General features: G+C 36.2%; 1 protein-coding gene across 7 annotated transcripts in view; it reads right to left on the bottom strand.

The window, feature by feature from the left end:
• Nucleotides 1-470: 470 nt before the first annotated feature.
• The window catches only part of LOC118762189 (FK506-binding protein 5-like), a 139,432-nt gene continuing 119,607 nt past the window's right edge, over nt 471-20,295 (bottom strand). For 5 of the 7 annotated variants that reach the window (XM_036500718.1, XM_036500717.1, XM_036500713.1 and 2 more), the window contains one exon: nt 471-9,146. In XM_036500718.1, the coding sequence (XP_036356611.1) occupies nt 2,891-9,085 (6,195 nt within the window). In that variant the 5' untranslated portion in view covers nt 9,086-9,146 and the 3' untranslated portion in view covers nt 471-2,890. The remainder of the gene's footprint in view (nt 9,147-20,295) is intronic. The other 2 variants (XM_036500720.1, XM_036500719.1) reach the window with 2 other exon arrangements.

Below are 20,295 nucleotides of genomic sequence, written 5' to 3' on the forward strand. Positions count from 1 at the left end.
CCAATGAATTACTGGTTCATTTCCTAGAATTTTTTGTGAATAATAATATTCATAAAATAATAGATCTAAATATAAATTTTGGTTTATAAATATTCAAAAGAAAATTTAGAAAATGGAGATATAGCATTAATATAATTTATTATCTGCAAAAATCCAACATATTCTCTTACAGCTGTTTCAATTTAGCCAAAAGATTAAATTACAATAATGAAATCATTATATAAGACAAAATCTCATCAGAGGAGTAGAAAAAAATATACCGTTAGGTTATTAGGTGTTGTGTTTTCAAATCATCTCAACAGACTCAGTCTGTTAATGCTATATCTCCATTTTCTGAATTTTCTTTATATATATATATATATATATATATATATATATATATACATATATATATATATACACACACACACACACATATACATATGTATATATACACACACACATGCATATGATTTCTATAGAAAAACAAGTGTATTTGATCATTTATTTCCTGTCGTATAAAACAATGTTTTAACATAATTGAAAAGATTTTTATTTACTTTACATTATTTTCACAAATTCCATTCATGAAGAAGAGACACATTATATCAGGAATTTCACAATAAGAGCCAACATTGGGCTAAAACACAATGAAACCCCCCACCTCACCCCACCCAATACATTCTGTTTTTGAGATCTTCCCTACCAAATAGCACATTAACTGAAATCTTAAAAACAAACTAACCTTCAGTTCTGCAAAAACTCTGGACTGATTAACCTAAAACATGAAAGCCTTTCCAAGCATGACACTCCACATTGACATGGAGAGTAATGCTTGATTAAACAGTAAACAATATCAGCAGTTTTGACATGGATGAATGATTTTGAATGGAATGAGGAGGAAACAGCATGAATTGAACCTGTGACTAACTCCAGAAAAGATGGTAGTATCGCTTTGATGTATTCTTCAGATTTCAGAATGAAAAGCATCAGGTTGTTAGCTTCCTGTCAATCTTGTAAAAGTAAAATAATTCCAGAGCTGATCCCTTTCGACATGAATCACCTGAAGAAGCTCTTCCACAGAAAGCATCGTCTCAGCCATTTTCTTGGGTTTTGCTTTTATAAAAAAAGAAAAGAAAGAAGAAAAAACATGGACCAATCTGACCCTGAATGTATTTCCAGCAAGTTTTAACAGTTTCAAGTAAGGATCAACAAACTTGTTTTCCTCATAATCGTTGGCTTCTGAGAAAGGGCAAATCCTTTCCACGTGGTACAACATAAAATGCACAAGAGCACACACACACATATTACTTTATATATATATATATATATATATATACACACACATATATATATATGTATAGTGTGTGTGTGTGTTCATATATATATATATATATATATATATATGTGTGTGTATGTAGCACACACACACACACACAGAAATTACAAATACAGATAAACATGGAGGAAATAGTTGAGCTTGAGAATGAATTATAAAAATAAAAATAAATGTTTGCCACAATAAATATGAAATCTCACACAGATTGTCAAGGAGAACTCCCAGAATAAAAATTTGGAAGAGAGAACATTCTGACACAATTTAAGAACAGATGATACTTTTAGGTCTTATGGTTGTTGTGAAAAAAAAAAACCATTTACAATACACAAATACAGTTTTGGTATCACTACAGCAGCATTAACCTATTTTGAAGAAAAACTTTTCAACCATTTCATTTCAATCTCCACTGTCCCCCCCCCCCCATACTTCCAAGTTACCAAAGTCATTGGCAACTGTTCGGCTAAAGGGTTGTGATTACTGCTCAAAGAATTTACCCAAGATTCCAAAAGCAGGAGAATTTTGAAGAGATTCCATTTTGTATTAGGGAAGCAAAATGGAAATTATTAAGTTTTTTTGTTTTTTTTTTAAATTATAAAAACCTGGTTGGAATGTCCCTACATTCAACAAGAATGACGACTACTGAATGATTCTGTGAAGTTCACTAAATGCATAGCATTGAAGATAAAACAAAATCGATAGAGTTCTAAGAGAAAAGAAAACCAGACTCTTGTTCTTAACTTTGCATCAAAAATGTACAATCTCAGCAGATTTGTTTGTTCAGTGAAATTCCTTTAAATGTTATTGTTGTTGTTGTTGTAGTAAAATGAGACAACTTGAGTTTGGCATTTAATGTAATCAGTGATATACCATGCACGTATATAAAAGTTCAAGACAGGATATCATGTGTCATGATTCCAAAAGATTTTTCTTACTGATATCAAGGAAAAGGAGTGGAAGATAAATACACACACACACACCACACACACACACACAATCTGTTGCAGCCATTTGTAAAAAAAAAAAAAATGTTCTGAAAATGTTGATGAAATAAATTGAAAAAAGACTAATCTTAAAATTCGTTAATGACTAAAGAAGGAAAAAAATCACAGTTTTCTGAAAACAGCCATGACAAAAAAGAAGGAATGAAATATTTGGTAAATTAATGAATTGACGCTTTTTGTTTCGTTTTGTACATTATAAAGAAATGTGTAAAGTCATGATTTTGATCAGCCTAAAGCAGTCGTAAAGAAAAGGAGTCGTAGAAAGATGGACATGGAAAATATACAATGAGTTCAGCAAAAACATGAGTAGCTTTTAAATTTCCTAAACAACAAAGATAGCTTACTATCGTAAAGGTTGAAATTTAAAAAAAAAACTGTCTTCAGCAATTAATGTCATTTGTTTTAAATTGTCACTGTGGAGAAATAGACTAAAACAATTTATTTTCACAAACTTCTTGTCTTATATTTATTAAGACAGCTTCTCCAGAATTACTCAACTCAATATCTTCAAAAGGAAGACATGAGGACCAAAAGGAGGAGAATGTTTAGATTTGGAGAGGTCAGTTGCAGTTTATGGAGGCAAAGACACTGCACTGCACAGTGAATTAGCATTTTCACTGCCTGCTAAACACTTCTTCAGTTGTGGTAAAACATTATCTGCAACTAATAACATGTCATCTGTCTCAACATGAGGTAGACTATCGTTTAACTTTAATAAAAAACTACTTTGAGACAAGGAACATTTCTGTACTGCAATATTGTGATACAGAAGTTTGTCAAACACTGTGGAAGATATCCATGAAGGATTGACATCACTCAGAAGAAAATGTCTCTCTCCATTGTGTTCAATAAATCTTACAACTCTATTACTTAGCTGTGTCATTCCTCCCAAAACGAGTTCTTTGTCTGGAGATGGTGAATTGAGAGACACAGCCTTGTTCTGATCAGAATCAGAATCAGTTTGTCTGTCGGGTTGTTCACTGTTTAGTTTAGTTTTATGTAAAGGAGTGTTTTCATAATTTGACAGAGGAACAGAATCACAGAGACCTGGCAAAGAAGAGGAAGTTTGTATACCATCAGATGGAGATGTGAAAATCCCATTTGAGCAATTTAGACTTAAGGATGACCTCAAAACATTTGTTTCCAAATTTACTGATGATGGACATTTGTCTGGAATTGGATGCTCTGTAGAATCTTTATGTGACAGACAAGTTTTTAACGTACCATAAAGTGTTAAAGAATTATGTAAGTCAGTTTCCATATCTGCATTATATTTAAAACTTTCTGCTGACGGTTCAAATATGCCTGACACTGGCCGCTTAGGTGGTTTACGATATAAATTGCAGCATTCTAGTTTTGTCAATGAACCTGACTCTGCTGGAGATTGTTGGCAGAGACAAGAGCATCTATAACCCGTTTTATGTAAAGATTGAACTGGATTCTCCCTGGCAGACACAAATGTATTTTGTTCAGTTTTTTCTCCCAAACCTTCAGACCATTTAGGATCAAAAACACCCGTATTATCTGGATCCCAGTCTTGGACACATTTTACAAGCTTACATTCTTTAAAACTATAGAAGAAATGATAGAGGAGTTCTGCATCAGACAATAACATGATACCAAGTGGCGTCGCTCGATTACCATTGAAGACCAGACTAGATTCTAAAAGGTACTTCAAAGCAAAAGACCTCATGTAATGTGGCAGCTCTAAGTAAGGTAAACTATAGTCTCGATATTTAGTCCGATAAAACACAATTTGATTTTTCCCAAGAAAACATTTTTGAACAACTTCTCGGACAATAACATACTTTTTTACATTAATGACTACACAGAGGAGTTTGTGACCATGAAACTTGACAAATTTATGAATGATCGAATGAGGAGGAGTATTGCTCACTTGAGAATAGCAACTACCACTGAAAGCATGAGTCACACATCCAGTGAAATTAATGTCTGTTTGAATTTGCTTGTCATGAAATGAACTGGGATCTCCATGATGTATCAAATCTGGAGAAGTGAAAACACGGCCATATCTGACAGGACAATTCATTAAAATTCTATTATGCAGAGTTTGTAAATCATATTTTAATGGCAGGGGCGATTGAAAGGGGTTTCCTGGTGAAAGCTGATTTTCAAGAAATAATGGTTCAATGTGGTTTTCTTTTATATCTTCAGAAGACTTGGCCTCCTGAAATGACTTTTTATTTACACATTTAGTTCTTTTATTAAAATTAGTGTAAAATTTCTTTAGCAAACGACTCTTCCTTACTTGTTTGGACCATTTGAATTTCCTCTGTTGGGGTTTAGCAACTAAAGACAATGAATTTAAGATTCCTTGGCTTTTAACATCTTTGTGCTTTTCATTTTTTTTGTCTGAGTATAAAGTCTTGGTAATTTTATCAGAGTACAGAGTTTTGAAGTCTGTGATTGTTTTGCATAATTTCACTTCACAGGAAGGAAGAGGAAACAAAGAATTACACCAATTGCTCTTCGTGGTTGGTCTTGAATTACTGTTAACAGGTTTCAGCAATGGTTCACCGACAGAAGAGTCACAAATAATTTCATTGATGAAGTCACAGCTACCAACAGAGACTATTTCACCATTCTTTGTTTTTGTGACAACCTCTTTGGAAGATTTGTCCAATAAATCTGATGGAACTACCACAGATGTCTTGGCTGACTCCTCTTTACTCAGAATATTGTCATTGTCAGTTTGCATTGGTTCTTCTGGTGTAGACATCACGGAGGATTTGCAACCATCAGAAACGTCAACCGATGTTTCATTCTCAGCTAATTCCATTGAACAACTTTCGGTAACAGGACACACAATAACATTAGCATGAACAGCATCTTTTAGTAAATGCTCAGATTTGGTCAAATTTGACAGATTATCACTAACAGGTTCTTCATAGTCAGTTACTATGGCAACAATATTTATATCACCATTCTCACTGACCTCCAAACAGGGAGCTTTGTTTAAATCTTCCAATTCTTCAATAACACAGATTTTCTTGGAAAGATTTAAGAAATTCATTTCAGATTGATGAACCACAGTCACTTGGTCCTGTTTGTCGTTATCTTTGACTTGTTTCTCGTTATTAATCAATTGAAAGATGTCACCTGCAGCAACATTATCAAGTTTCTTTGGTGCAATTTCGGTTAAGCAACTACCAACAACAATTTCATTTGGTTGCTGTTCCTGCTCGTGTTGTTGTTGTTGTTGTGGTTTTGGTGGTGGTGGTGGTGGTGGTGACTGTTGTTGTTGTGGTTTTGGTGGTGGTGGTGGTGACTGTTGTTGTTGTTGTTGTGGAGACTGCTTTAGTTGTGGTGGCTGTGGCTGTTGTAGTTCGGGTGACTGCTGTTGCTGTGGTAACTGTTGTTGTTGTTCTTGCTGTAGTTTTGTTTTTAACTCTTGCAATTCTTCTTGTGTTTGTTGTTGTTTTTGAAGCTGTCTTAAGTTTGGTTGTTTTTGTTGTTGTTGTGACAGTTGAGATCCCTCCTCCTCCCCTAGTTGTGATGAAACAACAGCAGTCATGATGCCTGGTGGTGTTCGGGCTGTCCAAACATCTTCTTTCACATCTTTCAGCACAATTAGTTTATCACTGGTTTTCTCTTCAACAGGCAGTTTAGGGTTTGTTTTGTGACTGCCATCACAACCACCATCATCAGCACCACCACAACCACCATCATCAGCACCACCACAACCATCACAATCATCAACATCACCACCACTATCATCACCATCAGTATTGTTGTTGTTGTTGTTCGTGATGTTATTGCTACCGTTGTTGTGGTTGTTGTAAGGTTTTAAATGCTGAACAGAATTTGGCTTTTCAGTTTCAGACCTGGGACAGAAACTTTCATCCAAAATATGTTTCTCCTTCAGGAAGATATTGAATTGGTTCTTCTGTTTCCAATATTTGGAATTTCCAGCAGTTCGAGCACAATCTTTCTCCTTATTTTCTGTTTCTTCCTTCTTATTCTCCACCTTTTCCGTTTCCATTCGATCCTGGGATTTTCCAGTCACTCCTTGACAGTTCTTGGTGATTACACTATTGTTTCCAGTCTCATTACTTACAGAAACTAACTTTTTTGAAGTTGCCAACTCATTTTCACATGCTAATAGGGCCTTCTCTAACAAACTTTGGCCTTTTCTGCGCTGACAGCTGTCATTGGTTGATGGTTTGACAGGATAATACGGAGCATAGACAGCAGACGCTTCTGGGAGTGTCTTGAAATCTGATTTTATAGATGAAATCTCATCATTGGTAAAATTAGTAGATGGACTTCGGTCAGGACTTGGCAACAAACACACGGTGGAATTAATGCTACTCTCATCACTGGAAACCAATTGAGATAAATCTTCTTTTTCAGTTGATTCCACATCAGATTTCTGCTGATCATCCTGAAGTTTAACTGGTGATTTACAGGATTCAAATTCCTTTTGTTTGATTTTCATCCAAGAAGAATTGGTAATTTCAACATCTGGATTAGCATCGGTTAATAATTTGCTGGTATTAATAGATTTGTCTAATGAGGAATTAGTGGAATTTGAATTCTCTTTTAAAACAGAAACTTTTGACAATGGAGAAAATGGTTGTATTCCTGGACTGACCTTATCTTCCATGATGGTAAAAACAATTTCTTTTTCCAGAGTTCTTTCTCCAAAAGAGTCGTTGTTTTCTGTTGCTTTGGAATTGATGCTTGTGTTTTTCAAAGAGTCCATAGAACTTTCAGCAGTACTTAGAGTGTCAACTGACTGCCTCGAATGGATCACAGATTTTGGTGCCATCGTTTCCCCGGCTTGAACTCCATCAGAATCATCAGTGTCGTCCAGGGTGACACACTTTTCATTGTTAACACTTTTCACATGACGGTTATTCGTCCTGCGTTCAACTTGTCTCTCCTCAGGCCAACACTTCCATATTTTGTCATTTGTCTCAACAGGACTTTGATTCGAGCTTGAATTAGACAAAGAATGTAAAATATCTACGATATCACAGTATTCTGGAGCATTGTTGCTGCTGTTGGTTTTGTCAAAAAATTTATCAGTTTGGTTAGCACCTAGCGATTTATTAGTTATAGAGGCAGGGATATAGTTCTTGGTGGAAGATTCGTAGTTGTTGCCTAATAATTTGTTCATTGACTCCGGAGGCCAACAAGAAGTGTCTTCATCAAGTTCCAAGTTCTCCCGCTTGCGTGGCTCGTATTTTTTACGTTTTGATCTACTTTCCAGCTTTAATCTGTAGTCCTGAACAATGTCTGTCGATAAAAGATTCTCTTTTTGATTGTCTTCAAGGCTGACATTTATAATATCTGGCAACCTACGCTTTTTTGTGACATTACAAGCACCAGTTGCTGCTATCAGGTCTTTGGATCTGTGAGGAACACCAGACAAAGATAAAGAGTAGGAACTGGTGATCACCAAGTCACAAGGAGGTTCGTCGTTTTGATGGTTGGCTTTTTCAACAACAGAAGATCGGGGTCGTGCAAGAGCTGAGGGAGCAGAGACAGAAGGGGCAGAAAGATTGGGGGCAGAGACAGTGGGAGGGGCAGAAATAGTAGGAGTAGTAACAATAAGAGCAGGAGGAGGAAGAGATGGTGGTGGCGGTGGTGGTGGTGGAGGTGGTGATGGAGAAGAGTCAGTGTCTCTGGACAAATCTATTACATCTTCAATTATATGATGATTACGTTTTGAAAATGAGGAATTCAATGCCATGATATGGTGTTTCTTGGGAAGATGACTAAGGGTAGACTGACTACTAGACGTCACCTGAATATGGTTCTTTGGGTTAGAATTAGTAGTTAAAATATCAGAAATTACAGATTCTGAACTAGTTGTCTTTGAGCTCTTATTGAGTTTTGATTCATTTTGATGCTTTTTCATGAGCCTTTTGAGAAAATATTCAGCAAAGTTATTTGAAGAATTTGAAGAAGTGACAGAATCTGGAAGACAGTTGGAAGATTTTGAAGAATTTGAAGTTGACAGTTTGGTACAATTAAAATCATTTGTAATAATCGCAGGATTTTCAAAGTTATTTGGTTTGTTTGGCACTGTACTTTCGACCCCACCCAAGTTCCCCGTCTTTTCATTGTCCTTTGTGAGTTTCTCTTTCTTAGTCTGTGGGGGTGGGCTTTTCTCAGGCATTTTGTACCAAGACCTGCGTGTCACGGAACCGCCACACACCGATGTCGTTGTTTCACATTTCTGTACAACAGTTTTCTCAATGAAATTAAGGTCTGCATGGATGTGATTGCCAACCGGATGCAGGCAGTCAATGTTTTCTAACTGAGTGGGTGGCATGACCACAGGCAGCTCTGGTAGTGGAATGTCATTTGGATAGCGTGTATACCAGCCCCGAAGGTTGGCAGGGGTAGTAGGGTGTACAGAACCGAGAATAGGGTCTACTAATGAGCTGTGGGGTTGTGTTACAGATGGTAAATTAAAGGAAGGTGGAGGGACACGGTTAGTGACTCTACAGGGATATGACTGTTGAGGTGAAAGAACATTACCATTTGTAACAGAATGGTTTAACCATCCACCAGGAGGAGGCCAACCAGTCCAAGGGGGCGCTCGTGGTGACCAATTGATGTTATTGTAACATGTACGATCTGGCACAAATGGTGGTGCCAGACCAGCATAGTAACCCATTGTTTGATGGTAATGAGAAATTTGAGTTGTGAACACATTTTCCTCTAACTGTAGCCGGCTGTTGCTGCGTCTTCGCTCTTTCTTAGAATGAGGTTCTTCATTTCTCGAAGACATTACATAAAGTGGTTTCTTAGTAAACTGTTAGAAAATGTCTGTCTCTGGTATTCAATGTTACCTGAAAGAGAAAAGAAACAAATGGTAAGAACAGCTAGTAAAATACAAAAACCAAGGAAATTGTGCAGCAGTAACAGTAGTAATAGTAGTAGTAGTAGGCAAGTAAGTAATAAAAGAGGAGAAAATAAACAAAATGAATATGGTTTTAATTTATAACTATTTTTAAAACGAATAAAGTATATTTTGAAAATTGAATCAAGACTTAAAATGATTGAAATTTGAAAATTAAATTTTTATTAAAATAAATGTAATTTAAAAGTCAATAAAAAAAATTAAAATCCAACAGCTAGTAAATAAATAAAAAATCACTCTAAAACATAGGTTGACTAAAATCAATGAGAAAATTTAATAACAGTCAGAAAAACTTGAAAGGAAATTTTATATTAAAAAACAAAATTACACTGCTCATTAAAAAATGATTTCTATAAATTCTATTTTCACAAATTCCATTTCCAAAACACAAATTTAGAAGCAAAATATTTCAGGTGTTCTTGTTTAACCTTGGATTAGGCCTAATCAAACAAACCCTGTTAGCAATGGCTTTCCATCTATCATCATCTTATATTTTGGTTAGTGTCTTTTAGGCTTATGAGAACAACAGTATACAAAATATTTCTCCCTTTCTAAGATGTGATATAAAAAAACTTGATGTTGATGATGATGATAAGGAGGAGGAACCAGCAGCTGCTCTAAAATGGCACCAAGGTGTTACTTTCCTTGAAGCATAATGTCTTTAGAGAAGCACTATACAATTTCAACAGGAGGCAGGACAGTTCTAGGATGAACATTAAACATATTACAACTGTTGTTGAGTACAAACCCTATCGATGTAATATAGCCATTAAAACCTTCATCAAATTCAAATGTAACAGATCTACCGTAGTTGCTGTCGATGGAAAACAAGGATGTCCAATTGCAGAGGTGAACAGTCTTGCAGTGGCTGTCAATATTTTATTCAAAATCACTGACAAAGAAAACCTACAACTATTTTTCATTCAGATAAAACTCCCACATCTGTATTAGTAAACATTGCTGCATGTGTTTATGTTACTAAACAATTAAGCAACAATCTTGAAAATTTGAGGGTTTCGTCACAAAAAAAAAGCCATAAGCCAGCATACGTTCTGCTAATTCCTTTATAACCAATATTTCTAAGATTTTAAAAACTTGATAATAAAACAAATAAAAATAGACATTGCAGAATCATGGTAAACTGAGGTTGGATTCTCAAAGCAGCATCACAATCAGCAGACTTCAAATAACCGTTTTAGCAGAATTAACAAAAATTTTGGCCAAAACATAAAATTTAAAAGACAAATAATCATAGAAATTTCACTGGAAGAAAAAGCTAATTGCCATTATCTCATTTAGTTTCTTTTTCTTCTAAAGTTCTCTTTGTTTTGTTCTTAACATTTTTCATCTTACTTTCTTCAAACCACAAAGAGAATCCCATCTGATCCACTAGAAATAACAGTTAAATATTAGATAATACAATCTTAGGCACCCTTGTTGTTTGTTTGTGTGTGTGTGTGTGTGTGTGTGTGTGTGTGTGTATGCATACATGCAGGCAGGTAGGTATATGTATGTATGGCATCTTTGTGTCTGTCTACCTCCAACCACTGCTTGATAACTAGTGTTGGTTTGTTTACCTCCACTAAATGGACCCAATAAATTGTTAATTATTAGTTTTGATAGGAACCATTTTCAAGAGTGGTGTGTTTGTAGAAAAGACTAAATGCCTTACATTAATCAATTATAACTGAATATGTACCAGTCATTTATTGGGGTTCATTCATTCAATTATGATTTTAATAAATTTGAAAGGTTTTCTGTGTAAATTCTTCAGATATTCAATCAGGGTGTGGGTGGGTGTGCGTTATTTTTTAACTTGTTACAGTCAGTGGACTGTTACCATGCTACAGCATCACTCTGAACAATTTTGCCAAACTCATCAACCTCAGGAAGGCAGCAGGCTGGCAGAAACATTAGCACATGGGCAAAATGCTTAGCAGTATTTCAATCTGTTTTCATGTTCTGAGTTCAAATTCTGCCGAGGCTGACTTTGCCTTTCATCCTTTTGGGGTCAATAAATCAAGTACCAGCTGCGTACTGGTCGATCTAATCAACTCTCCATCACCACCACCACTTCCCCAAAATTTCGGGCCTTGTGCCTTGAGTAGAAAAGAAACTCATCAACCTCAATAATTTATTTGTAAGTCAGGGACTTATTCTATTAGTTACTTTTTGATGAACTGCTATGTTATGGGGGTGTAACCCCATTACTTCATCAGGCAGGAATGAGGGATGTCAAGTGTTCCTTGTAAGGAACAACAAATTTAGATAACTGGTTTACGTAAAATATTAATATCAATAAAAGACATTTTAGATGCAACTAAAGAATCACACACACACACACACACACACACACACATATGCAAACATATCTACATATATATATATATATATACATACACATGTCTCTATACATGTCCACAGCTAAACCCTGAAGAGACATTTTCCCAAAATAAGTAATAGGCTTAACCTTTCTCAAGTTTCCCTAATCCACACACACAGAGAAAACTTCACTAAAAGGCTATTTATGGAGGTATCAATTTACACATAGGCAATGCAATGCATGTTCACATGCGTGTGCATGCACACACATACACGCTCTACAAACATACAGTTTAGTCTACAGGAAAAAGGCCAGGCAAAGTTTTGGCAACTTTGGAAATGGACACAATTTTTGCAGTGAATGAAATTTGCTTTTTCAAGACCCAAACCACAGAGTTAATTTCTTCCTCCATCAAAATTACAAAGACTCAATTCTAATGAAATGTTGACAATTTCTTCCTTATTCTTAATATTCTCTTTTACTCTCCACCGTGTGTGTGTGTGTGTGTGTGTGTGTGCGTGCATACGTGTGCACGCACATATGTGCATGTATATACACACATATGACAGACTTCTGTTTTACATCTACCAAATCCACTCACAAGACTTTGGAAGACCTAGGGTTATAGTAGAAGAGCTTTACTCAAGGTGCCATGCAAAAGTACTGAAACAGAAACCATATGGATGGGAAGCAAACTCCCTAAGCACACACTCATGCCTCATCTTGAACGAAATGGTAATGAGAAGCAGGCCAGCCTAACAATGTGTCATAGCAAAGAAAAACAGAAAAAAGAACCCAAACAATTTCACAGACGATGATGATGATGATGATAAGATATACCCTATTTACTTCTCTAGTTGAGGTCAATAACCTATAGAAGACTGTAGCAGAAGGAATAGCAAAAAAGCTTGGCTGCAAAACAGGTAAACTGAGAATGGACAGCTAGAAAATGGCCCGAAAAGGTTGCGATGGGAGGTGAGTCAAGTTTAGTTCCTTAAAGAAAGGGATTCTAAGGAAAGAACAAAACAGTAGAAAGATAATATAATGTGAAGAAGGAAAAAATGATTAAATGTTGTTAATGAAGACATGAAGCAAAGAATGACAGCAAATGGAGCCAAAACAAAACAATATAAGTACAGAATAGACCAGTTTCAGCAAGATTATTTGAAAAATTGGAGGAAGAAGATGCCAAAAAAAGGTAGCAAGTTTCTGTGGAAGTTTTCTGTTGATGTCAGTATCTTGTGGGTTTTAATGTCTATGGAGTGCAATTCCTCTACAGACCAGTCAAATATTCCAAATGTTGATAACAGCATAGGTGCTGCAAATGTATTGTGGGATATTGTCTAGTTGAAAGGGATGGGTGTCAACTACGACAATTTTCTAAGTTTGATGTTATATTCTTGGGTCCTTTTTCTTGATTCATAGCATCTTCGTATGTTGTTTTCACGAATGCCTAAGTATTTGTAGCATTCTTTGTGTGGAACAAGAGAGAGAGAGAGAGATACTAACAGTGCACAGGTTTGGGGTTTAGGTGACTGATTTGCAACATTCAAAAAATATGAATATTTGCCTTGATCAAATTCTAGTCTTATGTCAACTGAAAATGTTGTAATTAACTCCAGCTGTTTTTTGGCATCATTAACAGTTTTAGCATAAATCTTCAGGTCATCCACAAAGAAATTATGAATTACATTGGTATCCCTAATAGTGGTAGACCCCAGCATGAATGTATGCTTGCTTTTGTGTGTGTGTGTGTGTGTGTGTGTGTGTGTGTGTGTGTGTGCGTGTTAATATATCTCTATATATATTTGTGAGAATGTGCGTAATGGTGTATATATTAACAACTATATTATGCGTGTGTATGCTTACATGTAAAGATAAGAGAGAGAGAGAGAAAGAGAGAGAGAGAGACAGACAGACAGACAGAGAAATAGAAAGAAGGTTGTATGCAAATCAGAAAAATCAAGCAGATTTCACAAGAAAAAAGTCCACATCATAGAAAGGTCAGCAGAGAATAATAATTCATAAGAATCCAATTATTTTCCAGGGTCATTGTTGATATAGAACCAACAAAATCAGATAATGCTAAAATCTTCACAAAATTCTGTCAAAATATTGAGAATATTCAAGGAGGAAATATCTTCTGCAATGTTCTCAACTTGGTACATATTCTTCAAGATTCAATAAAATATATCCAACTGTATGAGAAAACCAGTTTAACAATCAATATTTTGGGAAAGGTGGCAAGCTAGCAGAATTTGTGTGCTGGGCAGAATGCTTTCCATCCAACTTTACATTCTGAGTTCAAATTCTGCCACGGTCAATTTTGCCTTTCATCCTTTTGGAGGTCGTTAAAATAAGTACCAGTTGAACACTGGGTTTGATCTAATTGATTTACACTCCCTCCCCCAAAATTGCTGGCTCTGTGCCAAAATTTGAAATCAATATTTCTGGATAGTGTCAAACCACAGAGAAACAGCAGGTAATGCAACAAGATGTTCAGTCTTTGTATAAGCCATTTCTGTTTACTAATGCTGTTGCAGACAATCCTGGAGATGGCACGAATACCACAACTGCAGCCATCTGATAAGGAGGGGGGGGGGGCTTTCTGTGGTTGATTAATCTGCTAGAAATAGCAACAAAATCTCAGATCACACCATCTTATAAAAAAAAAAAAAAGGAAGGACACATGGGGCAATGCAACACCTGATTTATAAATAGATGAAATGATCACGATTGGAATGTCTTTGACCATAGGTCTTCCTGATCAGGACTGAACTAAAGTTGAACAATTGACCATTCATATCTAAAATTCAAACCAATGTTTAGAGATTTTCAGCCAAAACTTATTTTTCTTTGATATTGACTTCATTTTTTTTAATCAGTGCTCGGCCAATTTTTATAGGGAACAGTTACTTATTTTAGTGACCCCTTCTGAGGAATTATATATATATAAAAAATATCTAATTGCACAATTAGATGGTAAAAAAAAAATATTGTAATAAATGTTTCACTTTCATGGCCGTTTGGTCTTGCTAGTTTGAAAAATTAAAAAATTTCCACAATTTAAATCTTTCAACCATCTTTGGAACCATTATGTCAGAACATTAAACTAGCTCCAAGCCAAACCACTCTGTTAACACAGAAGTTTCTCCATGTCTAATAACCATGTCCATCTAATTAGCAAACTTCCTTTTCATCTTCCTTGGGATTAAAGCTTTTCTTTCTCAACTAGATTAGCCACAACTCATCCTAAATGTTTTCTCTTTGCCTTAGAAAGGAATGGAGAGAATGTTTAGTTTGAGTCATGGAAAAAACTGGCATTCTGTCAGTTACAATGATGAGTGTTTCAGTTGATCCGATCAACGAAACTCAACAAATGGCTGAGCACTTCACACACATGCGTAACCCTTAACATAGTTTACAGGGAGATTCAATGTGACAAGGCTGGCCCTATTCATTTTTGCTTAAGTTGAATGAAGCAATGTGAAATAAAGTGTCTTGCTCAAAGACATAATGCACCACCAGGTACTGAACCCACAACCTTATTTTCATCAGTTGAATACCCTAACCATTGAGTCATGTGCCTTCTCATGTGCTAATTCTACTACAGTCCTCATCCAAACCTTATTTCCCCTCCAATTATGAATCTATAGCTTGAAACAAGTGCACTAGCACACTTAGTTACCCAAATTCACAATCTCTAGTCTAGAAGAGCCAAAAAGTCGAGTCTGAACCATGTCCCATTGTCTCGGAGGTTAACACAAACATTTCTTTGAGACATAAACCAGTTTAAACTATCTGGATTACCTCCCTTTAAACTACTGGGGGAAGTTCTACTTCTCCTAATATTTGAATTTCAATACACTTGTTCCAACTGTACTAGAAGGAAGAAGAAAGATGTCATTTAAAGAGTTATATTTTGAAATGACCTACTTTCAAACAAAGCCCCTACCCTATAGAATGGCCTCTATATTTATTTAATAGTTTCAAGCAATAATTACTAAACCAGCCCCACCCCTTTTATCCATAAATTCTTTTTCATTTCTCACACCCTTCCCCATTAAAAAAATCATCGTCATCAACAATGACAAGTTCTACTGCAACCAACAAAAACAAAACAATTATGCAATCACAACTCAACATGCAAGAAACAGCAGCTAAATGTTCTTTGTATTATTCACTGCTATTTTTAAAACGGGAAGAACTCACCAGGTAAATATAGCCCTAAATACACTGGGTGGCTCATATTTGGACTACCTTCAATTATAGTCGATTGAAGGTATACTCGGTCAAATCTGAGGCTAAATGACAAATCATTTGCACAATAAAGAGGAGACACATTCCCAGCTGTAAGTAACATGAACACCAAGAGGATTTGGTACTGTATCCATAGTTACAAACACTAAGTTTGTATCAAACAATTACACTGATTCCACAGACACAACAAACTCTACTGGATCAGTCCAAGCTGTGTAGTGAAGGTCATGGACTGAGTTCAAGAGACCACTACTAACAGAAGGCTCTCCTCTCAGCAACTTTAACAATATAAAAACCACCATCAAGTCTTCCAAGCATAAAATATGTAGGACTAACATTAGTCACTGTGTCCTTCCCTTTCTTATGATTGAGACAGGAAGGAGATTTGACTAGAAAACAGCTAGATTGCATATTTCATGGAACTGACTCATGGATATTAACTGGTACTGAGGGGAAGGGCCAGGTGAAGCTGCAACAATTACAGACTATAGTAAAAACCCATGTTTCCAGAGGTGAATTATTCAAACCCAAAAGAATCCCTCTCAACACATGGCTATGATGCTCCCCCACTACTTCTGCTCATGATCAGAGATGCACATATCATCTATGATCAGGGACATGCTCAACTGGTTAAGTTCAAACAGCTGACAAGCAAATCTGTAGTACTGAGCAGAATATTTGCTGTAGCCCATCTTTTATACCAAGACAAAACAATGTACATGATAACACTTCGAATCAGTTAAGCTCAAAAGCCATGAGAGCATTATTATTATTGTCATTGCCTTTGCACAGCTTCTAACACTGGAGATGTACTACAGTGTCAGCTGTTCACTACCAGTGAACTAAGGTAACACCTCTTATTTTTCGAGTACCTTCCAGAGTATTCGAGCAGTTCCAAGTAGTGCTGTTTTCTGCAAGTGCTCCACCCTTATTGCAGCCCTTATTTGATTTTTGCTCACTGTTCCCAGGGCTCTGACAATTATTGGTACTACTGCTACCTTTTCATTGACTTCAACTGCTTAACTTCCCAAGCTAACCTGTCATATCTCTCGACTTTTCATTCTTCCTTATCGCTTACCTTGTTGTTAGCTGGGCATGCTATATCTATGATCCAGCATAGTTTGTTTAGTTTGTTTTTTTTTTTTTTTTTTATTATTATTATTATTATTATTATTATTATTATTATTATTATTATTATCATTATCATTATTATTCATACATTCACAACAGACTCTAGTTGGAAAATAAAAATTCCTAACATCTGACTACAACAAGGAACCTTAGATGCCAAGGACCCTCCTATGTATCATAGCTGTCCCTAATAACACTCTTTTCTGGGGCTGTACTAAACTGGGTTTTATGCCTATTTCCTCTGTCCATCTGTTCAAATCTTTAGGGATAGTTCCCAATGCCCCTATAACTACTGGGATACATTTTACCTGCACTTTCCATAGTCTCTGTAATTCAAAAGCTAGGTCCTGGTATTATTTCTTTTCTATACCTCTCATATTGATTTTTTTTCATCATTTGGGACTGTAAAGTCAATTATCAGGCACTTTCTATTCTCTTTATCTACAACTACTAGATCAGGCCTTCTAGCTTCTATTACTTTGTCAATGTGAATGTTAAAGTCTCACAATGTCTTATACTTATTACTTTCTAGTACTTTACTAGGTTCATGTTCATACCATTTATCAGTTAGTCAAATCCTAGCTTTCTATATAACTCCCACTGGATTACTCTCCCTAGGTTGTCATGTCTTTTCTTGTACTCTTTCTATGTCAGCATGCTACATTCACTTACTATATAAGTAACACATTCCTCTTTTGATTTGCATAACCTACATTGGGAATCTACTTGGTTTTTGTCTATCTTGGCTTTTATCCAATTAGTCCTTAATGCTTGATCTTGTGCTGTTACTAACAAACTTTCTATCTCCCTTCTCAGCCTTCCTTTCTGCAACCATAACCATGTCTCACTACTACTATCTGCTCAAACTACTGAGCAAAACACTGAGCATAGAGTTACACTTGAATGAAAGGATGCCATAAGAACAACAATAAGGGTCTCAAATTTTGGTAGAGGACCTACAGTTTTTGAGAGGAGGGTAAAGTTGATTACATCGATCCCCGTACTTCACTGGCACTTATTTTATTGATCCCAAAAGGATAAAAAGTAAAGTCGACCTCAGCAGAATTTGAACTCAAAACATAAAGAGGGAGCAAATGCTACTAAACATTTCTTCTGGTAATGATTCTGCCAGCTCTCCATCTTAATAATAATAATATAATAATAATAATAATAATAATAGTAACAATAATAAAATGCCCTGATGCAGTGACAGACAGTGGTTCATGGCTTCTGATTGGAAGTGTTATCCTGTACATTGTTTTGTCTTGGTATAAAAGATGGGCTACAGCAAATATTCTGCTCAATACCACAGATTTGCTTGTCAGTTGTTTGACCATAACCAGTTGAACATATCCCTTAGTGGCTGATGATATGTGCATCTCTGATCACGAGCAGAAGTGGTGGGGGAGCATCATAGCCGTGTGTTGAAAGGAATTCTTAGAGGTTTGGATAATTCACCTAAGGAAACATGGGTTGTTCGTTCAACATCCTTAAACAATCCTTATTCAGGGACCTTTTGAGCAGGATGGGCTACTCGACCAGAAGAAAATTCTAACTGGGCCCCACCTGCAAGGTCATGCGTTGTTTATCTTAATATGAGATCACCATGTCGCGCACATAGGGTTGTGATGCATGCGCCTAGTGCACCCTTATCAGACGAGTAGTCATGATGGGTATACTGGGCTTTGTATATTTTACCCCAGTGTCAATTTGATGGCATGCACTGCTCTCTCGCACAATAATAATAATAATAGTAATAATAATAAATGCCCTATGCAGTATTAGGCAGTGGCTCTCATGGCTTCTGATCTTAACTGATTAGAAGTGTTAAAATGTACATTGTTTTGTCTTGGTATAATAGATGGGCTACAGCAAATATTCTGCTCAATACCACAGATTTGCTTGTCAGTTGTTTGTCCATAACCAGTTGAGCATGTCCCTTAGTGGCTGATGATATGTGCATCACTGATCACGAGCACAAGTAGTGGGGGAGCATCATAGCCATGTGCTGAGAGGAGTTCTTTGGGGTTTGAATAATCCACCTCTGGAGGCGTGGGTGTTTTGTTCAACATCCTTAAACAACCCTTATTCAGGGACCTTCTGAGCGGGATGGGTTACTCGACTAAAAGAAAATTCTAACTGGGCCCCACCTGCAAGGTCATGTGTTGTTTATCTTGATGAGATCACCATGTTGCATACATATGGTTGTGATGCATGTGCCAGGTGTACCCTTATCAGATGGGTATACTGGACTTAATAACTCATGCCAGTATGGAAGACAGGCATTAAATGATGATGATGATTTGAATTCTTTGTCTAAACTCAGTATGGACGTGTGAGTGTACTCTACCAATGTATAAAGTGAGTTTCTCTGCCCTAGGTGTCAGGAATATACTTGGCAAAAAATGGAAACAAAATTGAAAGATGATAATAATAATAATAATCTCCTCAATTCAATAAGCTACATTAACTATCATATGATATGATTCCTATATAAAAACACAATATTTCTAATCAATGAAGTCTAATCAATAAATGTTGATAAACTTTAATCTTGAATTGAGTAACTGATAACAAATTATAGTGGTGGTGGTGGTGGTGGTAGTGTTGGGGAGTATAATGATGATGATTATGATGAGGATGATGATGGTGGTGGTGGTGTGGTGGTGGTGGTGGTGATGGTAGTGGTGGTGGTGATGATGATGATGATGATGATGATGATGATATGATGATGATGGTGATGGTAGCAGCAATGGTGTGGTGACGATGTTGATGGTGGTGGTGGTGGTAGAGATGTTTGTGCTGGATAGTGGTGAGTGATGGTGATGATGATGGTGAATATGTTCACTGTGAAGGTAGTGATAATGAGGATGATGCTGGTAGTGATGGTGATATCCTTCACTTTTTAAGACGGCAGTGTTATTTCTGGGCTATTTGGCTGCTATTATTCGCAGCTCATATTGATTTGCATCACTTGACATTTGTCCCTTGCAATATTTTCTCCATGTTCAAGCTTAAACCCAACTCCCACCCTAATTACATTTAAATGAATTAACAAAAGCTATTTCCTGAAGGTGAACTAGATCTGACCCCTACACACACACATACACATCTCCTTAAGTGTCTTTAGAAATTATGTCAATATTCATCATTCTAACCCCCACCACCACCACCACCACTTTACATCATGTTTCCCCATCAGAAGTTGTACAACAGCCCTAACAATCACACTAAACTGGGAGGATTTGCTAAAGTTGGAGACACCTCCTTAACCCTTTTGCTACCGTATTTATTTTGAGATGCTCTGTGTTTCTTTCAATTAATTTTAAATCATCATCGTTTAATGTCTGCTTTCCATGCTAGC

Source organism: Octopus sinensis, linkage group LG2 (assembly GCF_006345805.1).
Source record: "Octopus sinensis linkage group LG2, ASM634580v1, whole genome shotgun sequence".
Classification (NCBI taxonomy): Eukaryota; Metazoa; Mollusca; class Cephalopoda; order Octopoda; family Octopodidae; genus Octopus; species Octopus sinensis.